At 45.8% G+C, this 18,177-nt stretch overlaps 1 protein-coding gene across 8 annotated transcripts in view; it reads right to left on the bottom strand.

The window, feature by feature from the left end:
* The window catches only part of CLYBL (citrate lyase beta like), a 260,495-nt gene continuing 244,849 nt past the window's right edge, over window positions 2,532-18,177 (bottom strand). For 2 of the 8 annotated variants that reach the window (XM_021065857.1, XM_021065863.1), the window contains exons 8-9: window positions 9,889-10,008; window positions 8,757-8,883 (exon numbers count right to left, since the gene is read on the bottom strand). In XM_021065857.1, coding sequence (XP_020921516.1) covers window positions 9,913-10,008 — 96 coding nt within the window. In that variant the 3' untranslated portion in view covers window positions 8,757-8,883; window positions 9,889-9,912. Of the gene's footprint in view, window positions 4,114-7,329; window positions 7,717-8,756; window positions 10,009-18,177 lie in introns of those variants that run through there. The other 6 variants (XM_021065861.1, XM_021065862.1, XM_021065858.1 and 3 more) reach the window with 6 other exon arrangements.

Below are 18,177 nucleotides of genomic sequence, written 5' to 3'. Positions count from 1 at the left end.
AGCACGTTACTGCCTGCAACCCAGGAACCCTTCTTACTGAAGACTATGTGCCCAGAACCATCAAGTTGGAAAATGTAGTTCAACTGGAGACAGTTTTTGTTTTCTTGTTAGGAAACCTGGGCTCCCACACTCAGAACTCAGATGACTATATTCTGAGGATCTCTGGCAAAGCCATGTGAGTTTGAAGCCTCTCCACGAATGTGTCAGGAGACAGAATGATCCAAGTTTGCTATTTAGATTAGAAATACGTGTGAAAGAAGTAAGGTTACCATCAGAAATGTGCATTTCTAAAGATATTCATTTGAAAGTTTTGAAAAAAGAAAAGCTCATGCCCTGGGGCTTCTGGGAGTATGTACAAAATACAATAATTAAATTAAGTCCAGCAGTTAAAATTCCTCATAAAAAGAAAAAGCTGGAGCGCTTCCCAATGGGGAAATGCTTGACTTAAAAGAAAGGTTTTACTCTGTGGCCTGAAGGTCAACAAACTGGGACTCTGTGGGAATGTATAAAATTTCTTAAAGGGGTTCTCTGAGCTTTGTTTTGTCGAAAGAAAATAAAAGAGTAAAAAGGGACAAGTTTTGAAAATTCAAAAAATGAAGGTGTAGTCCTAAAATCATCATGATTTTTACAAATGCAGCACTGGAGGCTATGAAAACACGCTCTCTCTTCTGAGAACTAATGCAACACATATGCTCTTGGAGAAGGAAGGAAAAAGGCCAATGGCGCCTTGTGAACAAACTGTTTTCAAATGTGCTCATTTTCAGAGGCAGTGCATGCAAATTCATGACCCATTCATTTGCTACTTATTTTGAAAATATTCACCTTAAGTAGTTTCACAAATATGTGTCACAATGTAAAATTCCTTAGATGATGCAAAGACTGACTGGTTTCTTAAAAAGGTCTTTATGAAGCGAAGTTGTGAAAAATGATTTTGGGGGGGTCACACCCTCAGTAATCTAAAATGGAATGTTTATCATAATTTGAAAATACCTGTTTCTGTAGTCATTTACTGTTACCTTTCTGATAATGTCCTCCCCCCAAAGAAATAAGAAGTCAAATTTTATATTCTTAAACTTTGTTATTTATAAGCATCATTCTGGGTTCCCACATGAATTTCAGACTGCATTCTCAAATAACTTCTACTAAAACGTAGAGAACCCGAAACCAGTTTGCCAGATTCTCATCTTCTTTATCACTTACATAGAATCTGAATGCTGGCTCTGCATTAAGACAGCATGATCAAATGTAGGACATTAGAAACAGCAGCTTTGGCAGCACTATTTAATTTACTGAATAATTAGCAGCCTTGCTGACATTTCTATGTTGATGCCCAAAGTACAATATTAGCTCTGTCCCCTGCACTCAGGCTCTCTGCAGTAAAATGGGCCAATAAACTGCCTGTGCCAAGTGCACAGCAAATGAAGGATTGCAGAGGGTCCAAGCAGCTCACGACTTAAGACACTAGACTTACCTCCAAAACATGGACATGTTGTTAGAAAAAAGTTTTTTGTATCCACTTTTGTTGTTTTTTTTTCCTACATCTGTTAGTTTTGTTGATTTTGGGAATCGTGAGGTCAGGAAGGAAGGTAAAATTATCAGAAAGAGGAAAGGGGACATGGGAGCCGGAGGGCAGATAGGGGAACTAGGTGGGTGAGAGGTGATAGCAGGACCGAGGGGGGCCTTGGAGGATGGGGCCTTGGAGGGGGCGAGGGGCTGAGATGGGCACGAATGGAACTCTGTCCCTGAGCCTCTGTCCCTGCTCCTTCCTCCCGCCAATGGAACTCTTTTCCTTAAACCCCCATGACATTCTCCAGCCATGAGACCAGTCCCCCCCCAGTGGGACATCCTGCAAACTCTGCGGAGGGACTGTTTAGTCGGGGAGGGGCACGGAGAGCAAGGCGTGATGGCCCACCTCGGGGTGGGAGGTGCCTGGTGGCAGAGCTTCCTGGCTGCCCTGGATGACTGGTTGGTTGAGTTCGAATACCTTTGCCAGGGTCAGGCTCTGCCTCTCAGGGAGGTGGCCGTTGAAAAAGAGGCTTCCGCTATTTTCCTGTTGCTTCAAAAAACTCGGGGAACTTCCTTCATGGAGACTTAATGTGAAACTGTAAATCTGTGGATTCTCATGTGTGTGTGTGTGTGGGGGGGGGTTAGTGGTTTCATCTCCAGACTTTGGCTGAACTATTGGTTTTGCCAGCTGTGTGACCTTGAGCAAGTCCACTGAAAGGGCCAGTATGTGCAGGAATCCAGGAGTCAAAATGTCTGGTGGATGAACTGATGTCTCGGGGCCTGATTTTATTTTATTTTATTTTATTTTTGTCTTTTTTGTCTTTTTGTCTTTTGTTGTTGTTGCTATTTCTTGGGCCGCTCCCGCGGCATATGGAGGTTCCCAGGCTAGGGGTCTCATCGGAGCTGTAGCCACCGGCCTACGCCAGAGCCACAGCAACGTGGGATCCGAGCCGCGTCTGCAACCTACATCACAGCTCACGGCAATGCCGGATCATTAACCCACTGAGCAAGGGCAGGGACCAAACCCGCATCCTCATGGTTCCTAGTCGGATTCGTTAACCACTGCACCACGACGGGAACTCCTCGGGGCCTGATTTTAATGAGCACACTTCCAGGGGGCCTTTGGAGGGCTTGGTGAGAGCTGAGCAGGGGAGGCATCTGGAGGTGCATGGCGGTGTCCACTGTTCAGGGCCTCCACACTGTTTTGGGGACACACATACGGTATCACAAAAGAAATCTCCAATGCGATGGAAGGACTTGGGGTGGCCAGCACGTTGTCTCTGGGGAGTTAGGGAGCCCTCACAGAAGTGGCCTTCAAGTTGTGCCTTGAAGAATGGTCAAGGAGTTTGTTGGGGGGATGGAAAGGGAGGGGTTACCGCTTGTGCAAAGGCTTATCGCAGGAGTGTCCCGCATAGTTTAGGAGGGCCCCTTGGGGGAGGCGCTGTGTGGCTGGTGTGGAAAGGCAGCGGGGTCTCCCGGTAGCGGTAGTGGGAGCTCCATCACACCACATGGGGGGAAGCGTTGCAGGGGAGGCTCCCCTGGAAGCTGCTGCAGGGATGGTAGTCTCTGGAACTCCCATGGAGGACACGCAATGCTCCCTTCCTCATTTGGGAGTTTGGGTCATTAACACAGTTTTCCCAGAGATTCTAAGCCAGGAGTTCATGTTGGTTTTTATGTTCTTACTTCCATGGAACGCAAAAGGGCCCTTTTAAAGAAAATAAATACATAAATAAGCCAGATGCTTAGAGCGGATAGCCTGCTGAAGGAACTCTACCACAAAGCTCTCTGAAACGGAATGTTCGTTTTTCTCTCCGTTCTTTTACTGTGTCTTAATAACTAAGGCAATTTGATTCATTGTAAAAACAAAACAAAATCCAGCAAAAAACCAAAACAATAAACCAGCTATGTGGTATTATGCAGACCAAAAAAAGAAACCCCAAACCAAAAAAATTAAAAACCCCACCCCTGGTTTCTTTTCACTGAATTTCTCCCCTTTAGATAGATATTTTAACATCACCATGTAGTTGGTGTTTAATCTTTGTTTTTCATGAGAGAGTTTTCAGTGTATCCACTCTCTTATTTATGTAATGAAGAGAATCTGGAAAGTTCCTTCCAGGGCTTAGACTAATCTCTGGGACCAGGTCCAGTTTGCTATATGTCTACATGCTGCCCACACAGTGTGAGAGAGAAATTGATTTTGACCAACCGAGAAGTCTGATATCCTTGCAGGATCCCCCTTGGTCAATAGGGAGGCACAGGTGATTTGAGAGTGGCTTGTTTTCTACTCTTCCTGGTGATAGGAAGCTTTGTCTCTGACTTAGGGTTCGGCAGTTTTAACTCCCCTCTGTTCTTCCTCAGTTTTCATTCTGATTCCTGAACCAGAGCTCCTACTGGAGCAGAACACCTCGAGTTGGCCAAATTCTGCCCTAAGACTGAGCACAGCTTTCCAGTTCCCGGTGTCCGGCCAAGGGCAGAATGGGGCCAGGACCCACAGTGTTTGATCCCTTAGCAAATCTGACAGGCTGTTTACAAACATGCAGAAGGGCTGACTTGTGCTGCAGACCTCAGGCGGGACTCTGGTTTCAGGACTGCAGCCTGGCTGAACTCCTAGAGACCAAAAGAAGAGGGGAGGAGATGAAATAGGTGAAAAAAGTGGCTGGTTTTCAAAGCATATGGCATGTATTTTTTCAAAGGCTTTAAATTCTTAATTCGCACCTCTCTCGTTACTGTCGCTGTAGTAGCCAATGGCATTTCTTTTTGTTTTGACATTTGACATTATTTTACGCCTTTGCTCCTCCTTTCACTTCACACAAGGGCATTTTAATTTTAAAAGAAAAGTGCACCCGGAACCAGTCCTAAGGCTTTCAGGCTAGCTGCCTGGCATCCAGGCCGCTCAACAGATGTTTGTTGAATGAATAAACGAATGAATGACGTGATTCTGTGGAAAAAGCTCTGAAAAATCTTTACTTGCAGCAAAGTTTCAGGGTTTTTCTTCCATAAACTCGGGGTTATCACTTAAAGTATTCTCTGGATTTGATGGGGGAAATCGGCAAAGTTAGACTCTTTTGAAGAAACTCCACCAAAAAGTTACCTGAAACGTAATGTTCATTTTTCTCTTGATTCTAATAGAGTGCCTGAATAGCGTGGGCAATTCCACTCAGTGACTGAAAAGCAAGGGGATCCGGATCCGCCACAGGTGCCCCGGTCAGGGATCAGCTCCCAGCTGGACAGGCTAAGGGCGCGGGGCTCAGGTCTGGGAGACCAAGGCCTGGGAGATGCCCCTGGCGTTTGCAGGGCCCCCAGGGCTTGTCCAGGCGCCTGGCTGCGGCGCCAACTTCGACTTCGGGGCTGGAGGGACACAGGGGCCCGCCGGTCTCCAGGGCGGGCGCGAGGGCCCCCGCGCAGGTGTCCGGCCTGTGTGCGGGGTGCGCCGGGGGTGCGCCGGGCCTGGGAGACCCGAGAGAGACGTTATTGTTACACTGTAACGAGTCTGATTAACATGCTCCTGACACTTTCTCTTAGTTTCTCGGGCTCCTAGCAACAGCGCACAAAGGCTCGGGATTGTCCCGGGCTCCGCGGGGACACGGGGCAGCCTTTGATCTGCCACCATTACAGCGGGGCTGCGCGACAGGCTCGCAGGCTCCAGGCGGCCCGCAGTCCCGGCCCACGGGGCGCCCCGGCCCCGCCCGCCCGACGGCCGCAGCTCCGGCAGCGGCCACAGAGCTGGAGCGGCTCGCGGGGCGCACGGGCCAGGCCCCGGGTCTCCGCGTCGGCGCGCACCCGACCTCGGGCCTGGGGAAGCGCGGGCGGCGGGGACGCGGACTCGGTGAGTCCCGGCTCCGCGGGCGCATGTTCTTCCGACGGGGCGCGCGGTTCCCGAGCTCGCCGGCCTCTCCCCTCGAAAGAAGCAGAGTAAAATCGAGCGTGTCGCTTACAATCGAAGAAAACAAAAACAAAAGGACGGGCGCGAGCGACAAATCCCCAAAGAGTGTGTAAAACATAAAGTAAAATAAATCCTGCGGGCTTTAGCCCGTTTAGCTGAAACTGGGCTCGATCGGCAGCAAACCTCCAAAAGGCACTAACGCTGATTTCGGTTCCTTCCTACAAATCGCTTGCTTTACCTCGTTGGCAAATCTTACTGATTCGGAAGGAAATATGCTGCCAGATAATTGCTGGAATTTAAACAAACCAACCACCACCACCACCCGTCACAGAACAGAAAAAAGCTGCCCGGTCCCACTGCGCAAGCTTTCCAGTACTACGTTAGGTATTTGGAAGTAATTTATTTTCCATTTTGTTCGCTCTCTTAAATCCCTCACCCCACTCCGATTTAAAATGAAGCGCAGAAAGACTAAGGTTTTAACATTTAAATGTTGAGGTCTGCTAATTACTTTCCCCCTAAGTCGCAAGGCGAAACCTCGCGGGGGGTAGGGTCTCCGGGCTGCGGGTACTGTGTCCCCGAGCCTGTGGCACATGCTTCGCGGTTACAGACCGGTTCGGTGACCCTCGGCTGCATTAATACGCACAAGATCCTGCGGTTAATGTCAGAACCCGTTTTGTACCATCAACTGTTTTCCAAGTACTGGAGATGAAAATAAAACACTTAGCTTTCCAAGATAAACAGGAACCAGAAAAGCAGAATGCCCTTCAAAGAAAAACCTGCTAACTCCTAAGACTCCATGAGAATATGCATTGTCCCTGCTGAAGGTCAGTTTCCCCACCTCCCCAAAACTTAGAGGCTAGGGTGTTCATAATAATTCAAAATTTAAAAAAAATTAAAAAAAACCCCAAACCAAAAACCTACATGGTCTATACCAATTACACAGCAAAATATGCCAGGCAAAGAGTTACTTTCCAATTCACATCAAAGGAGGCAAATCTTGGTGGTTCTTGAAGACGCTTTTCCCAGTCAGTCCCTGGAGGAGAGGAAGCCAGGGCAGCGGTTCAATAAATCTGAAGGGAACCGCATCCAGATGCCGGGGAACTTCCCAACGTGTGCTCAGGGTCAGTGCCTGACTCCACTGGAGTTCCCCTCACCGTTTCAATAAAACATGACGGTGCTGGTATAATCCTCCATCCATTAAAATGAGGTTGTCACAGATTGTCATTAAGACCTCAGTAAAACAATGAAGACATTATTGCCCCCCCCTCAGGCAAGGTATTAGGGAATAAAACAATCTACACCACGCGGGTCCTATTGAGATTAATGAAAAAATTATGCAAAAAAAATTCTCAATTTCATTTTCCCGTGTCGGGGCTTTGCATACATATAGTCAGTCTTGCCTTACACCTGATGATTTATTAAACTAATCTACAGTGATCACCACTGATGTTCTCAACTCAATCTTGTCCTGGCTCATTTTCTAAGTAATTGTTTCTCATTAGTTCTGATAATGTTTTAATAGTGTCACCCATAATTTAGCCCCCAAGAATTAATAACAGGGGGGTGATACGGCGAAGCGGCTTGTGGTGAGCTACACAAAATATAAACAGGTATGGTTTTTAATTAATCAGGTTACTGCAAGGGTCTCCTGGCCCGTTGATTCCCAGCTGGGAGGAACTCCCCAGGTGGAGCAGGTCCGCGAGCCCAGCCTTCCCTCCTCCCTGTTACCTTCTCCCACTCAGGAATCGAGGAGATGTGGGATGGAAAATAGTGGGGATACCTCTGGTCTCCCAGCATCTCCTTGCCGTGGAGTCTTGTTCTTTAAGGAATGAGGCAGCACAGCTCTCTGGCCCTGACTAAATGCTCTTTGGGTCCATCTTTAGGGTCTGTGCTCAGAGTGGGACCCTGGGTTGAGGAGATGATACATCTGACACTTGGGGCAACTTCAGCAGCAAGGTTTTATTGGAACAAAGTGTGGTTTGAGATAAAGGGTGTGGCGACCAGTCCATCATGGTGGGAAACTCAGGAACCTCTGGGCCCCTTGGGGATGGCGGTGGGTAAGATCTAGCCGGGTCCAGGCTCTCAGGGCCACCTGGAGACCTTGCTGAGGGGACTGCTTTTCCTGAAGACGGGCATGTCTTCACCCCGGCATCTGAGGTCCCTCAAAGGGCAGGATTTGGCTCTCAATAGGCTCTGGGCTCGGGGAAGTCCACCTGTAGGGTTTGGGGTTGCCTGGGTAAGAGGGTAGAGACTAGAATGTCTCCCTTCCATTCTGTCAAAGCTTGGTGGTGGTGGTATCTGGACCAACCCGTGAGGATGGGAAGGGCCTGTAGGGAAGTATGAAGAAAGGCTTTTATTATCTTCTTTGGTTGAAGATAGGCCCTGCCTACGCTTTTAACACCCTGAGGGTGTAACATGACAGGTCCAAATGACAGGAGGCCTCTTCTGCCTTTTGAGCAGTCCTCCTGTGTCCCCGTGTTCTGAGCCGGAGGGTCCAGCTGCATGGACACCTACGGTCCTGGTTCACCCTGTGCGCAATGACTGCTAGCCTGGGCAGGCACAGCTGCACGATGGGTTGGAGGGATGGCTTCTCCTGTAACTGCCACCCCCTGCCACAGTCTGCAGTCCTGAAGCCCAGTTTGGCTGGAGGCCAGTCATCTCCCAAGTTGCCTGGGACACCATCTTCCTGCTTCCAGCCCCTCCGAGTGAGGACGAGGCGGGCTCCCACCTTTCTTTCCAGGCAACTCTGGAGCAGCCCTGGGTGACCAGTGCTCTGGGGGGGTGAGGGTGGCGGGGGGTGCTCTGAGGAGGGAGGTGCGCTGCCAGGGAGGTGGGACCCTGGCCTAGCACACCCCATCTCAGCTTAAGAGCTGTCTTAGCGGATTCCATCTTTGAGAATGTTAGTTGGTGTCTCAGACGTATGTTTGCCAGAACCACCCAGCTTGGATCAGGTTCCTTCGCGCGCCTGCTGGCACTGCCCTGCACTGAGTGATGGGTGTTGTAGGACAGTGTGTGGGCCTCTCCCATTCTGCTTTGGTTCCATGGCACCTTTCCTTGTCTATAACCTTCAGCTCGATTCCCCTCTGGGGCTTCTGGAGGAACTGGAGGAAGCGGGGGAAAGCTGACCCGTGGTTGGGGCACATGATAAGGGGCCACATAGGAAATAAACAAAAAAGGCGTAGGAGGAGGTGAAAAATGAAAATAAAAAACAACTGTTTTCTATTTACAAATTTAAATAAACAGAACAGACTTCCCTGCAGTGTTTGTCTAAGAGTAGCAGCCTTGCTGCTGTGTAGGTCATGAAAAGGTTGGTGTAGAGTTTAAAACTTCCTATTCTGTTAATTTCTTAAAGAACAGTCGTCCAGAGTCTCCACACAAAAGCTCATGATTTAATGAGGAGCAGAAACAAAATCTCTGATTGTTGGTGTTTCAAATTTCATTGGCGTCCTCTGGCAAACACAAGTTGATCCTTCGCAGCTTCAATACCCTTTAGCCTTCAATATAAGAGCACATGCTGAATAGGGAAGAATGGCTGGTTGTTATGTTTATTTACCCTTTACTACAAGCTGGGTTAACCTCTTCAAAACAGCTTTACTAAGCCCGTTAACCACACCACCCATATGACCTGTAGCAGCATCCCTAATGTGATGCAAATCTCGCAGGGGACCATATGCACCAGCTCTGTGGCATTGTGTCTTCTTAGAGGCTACAAGTTTATTGCTGAGGGGCCCTGTCCCGGCCATACATTTACAGGGGGAAATGGCCTCAATGGCAAACAGTTAAACAGGGAAATAAAGGGAGAGAATGGATGGCCTTGTGTTTCTGCACATTTATTTTTTAATTACTGGCCACTGTTGACCCAAAGTATTCGCCCGGGATGAGGGCTTTCATCGTCATCTCCTCGCAGTTCCAGAGAGGGATGCTTCCCTTTAGCGGGCGGAGGTTAAAGTAATCAGTTTTGACGATTTATTTTTAGCAGATACCTGCAGAAACCAGTAAGGTACTGAACCCCCTTTCTATGGCATCTCTGTGGTTTGATCAGATTACTAGTGAAATAAACACCAACCCTTTATTCAGTTATAATTTTTTTCAAAAGTTGGCTTTTCTTAAAATTATTTCTGGCGTCGAGTGAACAAATGAACGATGTAGGAAGCATCTAATGTGACCGGCGTGAAGGGAGTATATTATTCTGGAAAAATCTGTTTCATTAAAGACCTAGCTTCCCCTCACAGCCCATCTCTCCCCACTACTCTATCTCCCTGCGAAATCTTAAGTCCATACTTGTAACACATCTGTGAACAATAACATCATAAGCTTGGAACCAAAGAGAAGAAGTTCATTTTTAGAGGAATAACTGGCCAGTGAGATAACTAAAAAAAAAAAAAAAATTGTGATTAACATGAACTGAAGGGGAGAAAGGCTCTACTCTGGCATACTAACAAGTTGCCTTGAGTATTCTGGTTTGTCTTGAAGAAACCCACTGTATATGTTCAGCCCACCTGATGAGAGCTTCATTTAGCAGATCATTTTTCCTTGATGGATGTGGCAAGCGTAACAATGTGCTGGGCCTGCTTCAGTAATGGCATGTCGATCATGCTCCCTCCGAAAGTAAAGGCTCCCTGGAAGACAGAGAACACAAACTTCCTGAAAGAATGCTTGGAAATTATAGGCTTCCTTTCTGCACACACTTGTACAACAAGAACATTTTAGATTCCACCTGAATTATACTGACTTTCCTACCCAACTTTTGAGAAAGCCAAAGTAAATTACAGGGGAAAGATCTCTTTTTTCTTCCTAAAGGGGGGAGGGGGGTGGGGAACCCTTGAGGATTTTAATGGAGAGGAAAAACATCAGACACAAGGTACTGGAAACTGTTCACTGAACTCTCGAAATCAAGCAGAAAACAGTGGCGGAAGGAAAATATAAATACTTAAATAGTTTTTGAAATTTTGCATAGCATTGTGAAAACAGTAATATGCTCTGGCAACTGATTATTGTTTGAAAAAAATAACTGTGTGACCAGGTTAACAGGAAAATGCTTTCTTCTTGCTGTAACATAATTGAGGAGTAACACAATAGTGTGATGAGAAAATGTAAGTTAGGATTTTACTGAGTAAAGAGATTCCTCTGCTGGTCCATACTTTTGCAGAAGAGGATTAAAATGACAGGGGACAAGAGTCTGTAACAAAAAAAAAAAAAAAAAAAAAAACCCACAAAAAAACACAGATCTGTTGAATGGCGAACCTGGAAAGAATCTGAGATTTCCTGGTCTACACCCATTTTACAAATTTCCTTTAACCTTCTGCAAATACTTATTGAATGTGTCCTGTGATCTCAGTCCTCTTCCAGATGAGGAAGCTGAGGCCCAGAGCACTTAAGTGACTTCCCAAGGTCACTTGACAAATTAGAGCTGGGACTAATACTTGGGTCTCAGAACCTCAAGCTTTCATTCAAGACTCCCATATTAAGATGGGAAGGTAGTTTCTTTAATGCCTAAGAAAAAGGAGAATTAAACGGACAGAGCAGTATGCTCAGAATCTGAAGTAATGTCTGGTTATTTAGGTACTTTTAGTCACTTCCTTTTTGCTGTTTACAATCACAGCTCTTCTTAATTCTCCCCCTTTCTAGCTGTTGGTAAGGATGGTGGTTTGAGTGGTGAGCCACTCTTTTTGAGACCCGGAGGTGGTCTTTCGAGAGCTAGAGGTGTGCTGGAGCAAGCATAATCCTTGCTGATGGTCCATTTGTATATATTGCCATTCATTTCTGGATTTCACAAGTACTGCCTCTCAACAGTCAAAGCTGTCATTATTCAGGACTTCTGGGAAGGGCTCCACTCCTGGGCTCTCTGGAAGCCCTCATCTCTTATAATAACATAGGTATACAGAGGATGGAGGTTGAAAAAAATTGGCGGGGAATCCTTAGCAATGACTTTGAAATTTATTTTTTAATCAAGAGATTTAAAAGTCATTAGGATTAGAATTCTCACCAGTGCCTAACCTTCTCGGTCTCAGAACGATAAATCTGATTCATGTGAACACCTGCATGGCCTAAAATCCTACACTGTTGTTTTCCAACCTGCTCATTTTACTATTTATACTCCCAGATTGGTCTTTGCCTAATTTCATTCACCCTAGAGCTAATTTTGGTCATCTCTGTGACCATGATGAATTTTATGAATTTGGTTAGAAGTTCTGAGGATATTCAGTGGGTTAGCACGACAAGTGAAATCAGGGCATGGGACTCATGCTGTTTAACAAGGCAGTAGTCTAGTTTTCTTATTGGAGTAAAGGATGAAGACTAAAGGCCTCCTGGTTATCCGCCCACCAAGTGGATTATGGCTCTGTAAACCAGCACATCTGTCCTGCTAAAGCTTAAATAATAGACTGGAGAGATGAAATTAGCACAGATGCACATGAAATCAAAATGATGCGCAGAGAATCAAGATGATGGCTTGGGGTCTACGCCATGTTCCCTGAAGACTCTGCTTTGGATTCCACATGTACACCTAAGATGCAAAATATTTCACGTAGTTTTCCAAAACAGAGCATTCCTTTCTTGCATGGTAGCAGATTTTGCTTGACTTCCTTTGTTAAGCTGGAAGACGAAAGTTAAGGTTTTTGTTCTTTGTTTCCTTTATCTCTGCAAACTGAGGATTTGGGTGGTAAGAATCAGACTTCCTAACATGAACATCCTTTTGTTTTCACATACCAACCAGGACTATGGTTGGTTTTTTTTTCTAACCATATGGATCTGCATGTGAAATGTGAATAGTCTGTTGGTCAGGATTTGGAAAACAGCAGATTGTCAAAAGCTACTTGGATTTGTAAGGAGAGTTTGGATATTCCTTAATGAGTGACTATAGGTAAGTTTCAGTTTCACAGCTCAGGGTCTTCCTGAGAAATTAGTGTATCATTTCGAAAAGAAGAGGCAACTTCCATCAGCTTGAAGATTCGGGCTATAATTTGGTTTAAAATGCCTTTAAGTAGTAACTCATTCATGGTTAAAAAAACCTTAACAACCATGACTGCGACAATAATAATAGCTATAATTTCTTGAGCAGTTGCTAGCCCCAGGACTGTGCCTGGCTCTTGACACGCTTTATTTCATGTAATGCTCATAACAATACTGTGAGGTATAGATACTATGACCTATGCCCATTAATACATTGTTTTTCTTTTTCTTTTTCACTGCGGTGAAACACACAACATAAATTCACCATCTTAAACATTTTTAAGTGTACGAGCCGGTAGTGCTGGAGATTTACACTGTTGTGCAACAGATCTCCAGAACTTTTTTCCTTCTTGCAAAACTCAGTACCATTAGATGACTACTCCCCATCCCCGCCTCCATCCCCTGGCCACTACCCTTCTACTTACTTTCTGTTTCTACAAGTATCCATCCCCATTTTATAACTAAGGAAACTGAGGCACAGAGAAACTTGTGAGGCTTCCCTGTAACTCGTATAGAACTGGGATAGAATCTATGCTCTGTTTGATCCAGGGTGTGTGCTCCAGGTTTACACTGTGGGCCCATGGATTGTTCTCCGAGGTGGGGAGGTGGCTTTTTAAAATGCAAATTTTTGGACTTCATCCTATAAGGTTTTGTGCAGGTTGGGGGGTTGGCCAGGAACTCTCTGCTTATTCTAATGCACTTTCAAGTTTGAGAAGCTCTGTGTTTTCCGCTCTCTTGGGTAGAAATGGTTAGACCGGCTTTGATATGGAAACAGCTCCATCCCTGCCCTCAAGGAGCCTACAGTTTGCCAGAGGAGACAAGGAAGAAAAGAAGCAGATGCCATAAAATGCAACAAGAATTAGAGAAAAAGCCAGTGCGATGAGCATGGAGAGATCTAGTGCTTGAAAAGGCTGCCTTCTTACCCAGCAGGACCATGTTTCCTGGTTTGCCTGCTGACTTAGACATGATATTGGGACCTAGTGTGTGTCCTGCATTTCTGGATAGAGCTTCATGGAGCTCCAGCTCCGCATACAATGGGCTTTTATTTAGCAATTATCTATTCAGTTATTTATTGTAATAAGTCACTAGCCAGCCACTTTGGCTTATCTTACTATAGGCATGCTTGTGGCTCAGCCTCCTGGAAGTGAAGAGCAGTATCACTTTAGCATAGATGTTATCTGCACAGGAAGAAAAACAATCACTATTGGGCTGTAGTTTCTCTAACATAACTGAGTCATTGCCTGCTGGTAAGAGAGGCACTGGAGTAACTTGAACTTCATCAAACCGGAAGTTCTTCAGTGGGGGAGAATCTGACTTACAATTTGATGGCAAAAGTGTTGGTGGTGATGACAGTAGTAATGATATCTCTGGGAAATAGTCATATATTCTTCATTTCTGGTACTTAGTACTTGAGAATTTTTTTCTCTAGGGTAGTCTTTTGGAACCCATGAATTGATCTGATTCTTTCCCTACTTATTATGTTTTCAAGTAACTTCTCTGGGCATTCAGGGAATTCTCTTTGGCACATTCCCATGATGGTGCTGCTGTGTCAGAATTAATGATAATATCTGAGCACGACTGTTACAGCCCTTTTTTTTCACGGTGATACTCTCTTTTTCTCCCTCTGTGATGCTAAGTCTTATGCCCAGGGAATTAATTATTTACTTCATTACAGTTCCTGGTGAATTCCTAAAACTTTGAGACAGTGTTGGCCACTCTGAAATTTGCCTTCAAGACCTTGGAGGTGCCCTCTTCTTGCTAAAATTTCTCAGGCCACGGCTGGCCACGACTCCCTCTGATATAGTTCTTCCTCAACACCCTCAAAATAGGGGAAAGGATGCGCTCATAGAGACCCTCTGATGGGCACCATTTCATTCTTTCTTTCCCATTTGTCAACCTGGGATAGGCTGCCCCCCTCTGCTTAAGGGTTAAAGATTTAAGTGTGGTTGCCAGGCACCCAAGGCTCAGTGGGGAGGCGGCCTGACTCCCAGGCTGGCTAGCAGAGGTCTCACCGAGAGAGTGCTGGGCACTTACAGGGGAACTGCACCTTCCTAATGAAGACCATGATGCTATTTTTCTAAAATAGCAGATAAGATCATCCATTTGCTTAAAGCTTTGCTTTGGCTCCCTTCGTTCAATCTCCTTAGCAGGGAGCCCGAGGCTCCTCATGATGAGACCAGGCCCTGCCTCTGCTCTTGGCTTTGTCCGCACCCACTCATCCCCGCTACCACAGGCTCTGCTCCGATAGTCATTTCCCTGTCGGGCACACTGCTCCTTAAGTGGTGCTTAAGAAATGAGGAGCCAGAGAGAAAGAGCCATCAAGATGGGGTGGTTTGGCCAGAGGAGGACTTCGAGGAATAGGTGCTTTTAAAGTCAGCTTTAGAAGGTTAGGGATGCCGAATAAAGGTCAGGGAAGGGGCAGGGGAAACAGAGCAGCACATCCAGATGTTCAGCGGAGTTGTCCTTCTGTGTTCTGCAGGAGCCCCCTGCCCCTCTGGTCACCAGTGACTCAATAGATCAAGCAAAATGAAGGACCACAGTATGAGATACTGGATCTGTCTGCTGATGAAGTGGTTTCTCTAGGGCCTGAGGAGCCTCAGTGAAAGCAATCTGCAAGAGACAACAGACATCCCTTATGACAAAGCACACAGACTCAAGTCTCGGCTCGATACAGCCAGACTGGAACCCGCAGGACTTCCTCAGTTCTTGCTGCCTGCCCTGCTTAACCTGAGACTCACTCAGCCCTGGACCCCAAGGGGAGGAGGCTGGGCCATTTGTTTCCTTTTTTTCTGGGTAATTTTCCTCTGTCCTAGGGTAGTCTGGGGGTCCAAAGTCTGATTTACAGATATAAAAACTGTAGTTTAGCATTAGTTCATCCCTTTAAAGAAACTTAGGAGTACGATAGGACTAGAATCTAGGGCTTTTCACCTCAAATTTCAAATTCTTCCCACCAATTAGTATACCCAAAGTATGACAGTTAACCATGGTAACTAAGATGATTATAGAAGAAATTAACATATACATTTAAAATATATATTATTTTATATATATTTAAAATTTTTATTTTGATGTGATTTATAAAAATAACTAGCATATCTAAACTGTTGTTTCAGAGATATTACTTAGAATATTACTTAGGCTGATAAAATTAATGATATATAGGTAGGGTCCAGATAAGCAAATACGTGAAAATGTAATTTTAATAACTGACTTGGGATCAACTGAAATTTAATGTGCTTCCATTCTGAGTTTACACTTGAAAGCTCTTACTATAATTATTATGATGGCAGAAATACCAAAGTATATTTTCAGTGAGAAAAAAATTCAATGATAAAAGCATGAATGACATTTTAAGTCCTCAAAAACCCCAAAGCAGCTGTAAGAAGGATGAAAGGAGGTGACATTTGATCCTTGTATGTGCTTCTGAACATCAGTAACCCTTTGTTTTATGAATAAACATCTTTTTTTTTTCTTTTTTCTTTTTTTGTCTTTTTGCTATTTCTTTGGGCCGCTCCCGAGGCATATGGAGGTTCCCAGGCTAGGGGTCGAATCAGAGCTGTAGCCACTGGCCTATGCCAGAGCCACAGCAACGCGGGATCTGAGCCTTGTCTGCGACCTATACCACAGCTCACAGTGACGCCGGATCCTTAACCCACTGAGCAAGGGCAGGGACTGAACCCGCCACCTCATGGTTCCTAGTCGGATTCGTTAATCACTGCGCCATGACAGGAACTCCTGAATAAACATCTTTTAAAACTGTCATTGAGATTAAAAGAATATTACTGAGGACTTGGGAAATAGAGAATATGTTTTTTTAATACTTTAAATTGTAGTGATAATTTGACAGGTGTTTTAATAGTTTGAATGAAAATTCAATGGTCACTTACTCTTAGGACTAAAGAATTTACAGATGCTAAGGTAACCCTCCTTGAAATTTCTAAAAGTTCAGCTGAAGTCATTCAACGTGGACCGTTCACACTGGGCTAACCCGTCGTTACTATTAGCACTCACATTCTGACAGGTGACATCCCATGGCCTTTGATGGGGAGGCCCTTTATATGACTCACAAGAATGTAACAGTTGGAATATGTGAAGGGGGTGGGTTTTGTGCCTGACTGGGGAGTGTGGTGACAGTTCAGGCCTGGTGAACTGCCTCAACAGGGTGTCTTTGGCCCCAGCCTCAGAGCATGGTCGCAGAGAGGGTGTCAGCCGCAGGGGATCCCACGTCCTGGGCAGCCTGTAGGATTTATTGTTCCGAAAGGTGCAGAGGCCTGGGGAACTTCCTCTCTACCCCTCTCATCCTTCCCCGTCTTTCCCCTGCGGCTCCCGGTTGGGAAAAAGCACAGAGCTGTCCCTGGAGGCACCCACCCCCACCTCGGTGCAGCTCCACCTGCCAGGTCAGTGCTGCCTGAGAAGATGTGGGGAGCACCTGTCCAAGCGGCCCCTCGTGAAAGAGAGAGAGAGAGAGAGAGAGACAGACAGACAGACAGACAGACAGACTTGCTTCTCTGGGTTCTCACGTTTGAAGTGCTTGATGCAGGGATTAGGACTGTGGGCTTTCAGGTCAGCTCCACCTGAACTTGAAGCCAGGCTCTGCCTTCTCCCAGCCGTGTGTATGATCCATGACAAATCATGTCACTTTCCTGAGCCTCAGTGTCTTCTGAAAAATGGGGATGAGTTTTTCAGAAGAGTTTGTAAAGAGTAAGTAAAACAATGCACATGACTTAACAGGCGCCAGTGCACGGGGGCTGCAACTGCTGCCAGCTCTCCCGTTACTGTCACCACATCCCCAGTGAGAATGCTGCCACTCCACTCCCCAGGCGGTCACCTCTACCTGATGGCTGTCAGTACCACTACGACCACCACCACCGCACTGCTGCTGGTACTGCCACTGCCATTGTTAGCCAGAGACCATGTAACTCGGTCTTTCACAGAAAGGGCCAGTGAGAAGCAGAGCGTTTGGCTTATGACAGGCCTTTAAGATTCCAGGGTAGCTTTAAGGGATCTGAGAGACGTCAGCGTTCTTGAAGATGCGATGCAAAGAGGCTGACTCATGCCCAACACTTCCTGTCCCCTCTAAACTCTCAGAAATCATAGATTGCATCAACCCTTTGAGAAATGAGACTCAGAGATGCTATGTATTTGACCGGTAACTTGAAAACAGGTAGACTTAAAATAATTTAAAGACACAGATTACCAGCTGGAGGAGATGCGAATCAAATGCAGGTGACCAGAGGCTGGACGCTGTGAAACAGATGGTGAGCAGGACAAGGAAGAGTGCTAGCAGGGACAAATGGCCTGATGTGTTGTTAAAAGGAGGAAATTCCTTGGAATGTGGAACCGGAATGGCTGTAAAATGAAGAGGTATCATTAACATTTTGCTTTTTAGAAAGGGAGCATGACATCCTTTAACTTGAGCTCCACACAGCAACAGAAACACTCAGGTGCTGGATATCGTCAGATTCATTTGGGACTTGACCAACAGTTTCAGGAAGCTGGAGGAGCGAGAAAGAATTAGTAGAAGACTCGGAAGATGAATTTGCCAGGGAAGGTGGAGGTGGCTGAACAGTAGGGAGGAGAGCTAAGGTGAATGTTTGCGTCAATTATCTTAATATGCGACCAGTCCTGAGTTGTCTCCTTGCCCAGATGGAGGGTCTCAGTGGACCAGAGCCATCCTTATTTCACAAACCGAAGGTGCCTTATGTTTTAAAAATTCTTCTCAGGACCCGCTTAATGCAGGCAACAGGGTTCATCTTTTAAAATATTCAGGTAGAATGAGCAGATAGGAATAGACCATTCTTTATGTTTTAATATCTTTTGGTAAGGAAATCTGGAAA

Source organism: Sus scrofa, chromosome 11, assembly GCF_000003025.6.
Source record: "Sus scrofa isolate TJ Tabasco breed Duroc chromosome 11, Sscrofa11.1, whole genome shotgun sequence".
NCBI lineage: Eukaryota > Metazoa > Chordata > Mammalia > Artiodactyla > Suidae > Sus > Sus scrofa.
The sequence above is the reverse complement of the archived record's forward strand: the minus strand, read 5'-3'. Positions and strand labels throughout refer to the sequence as shown.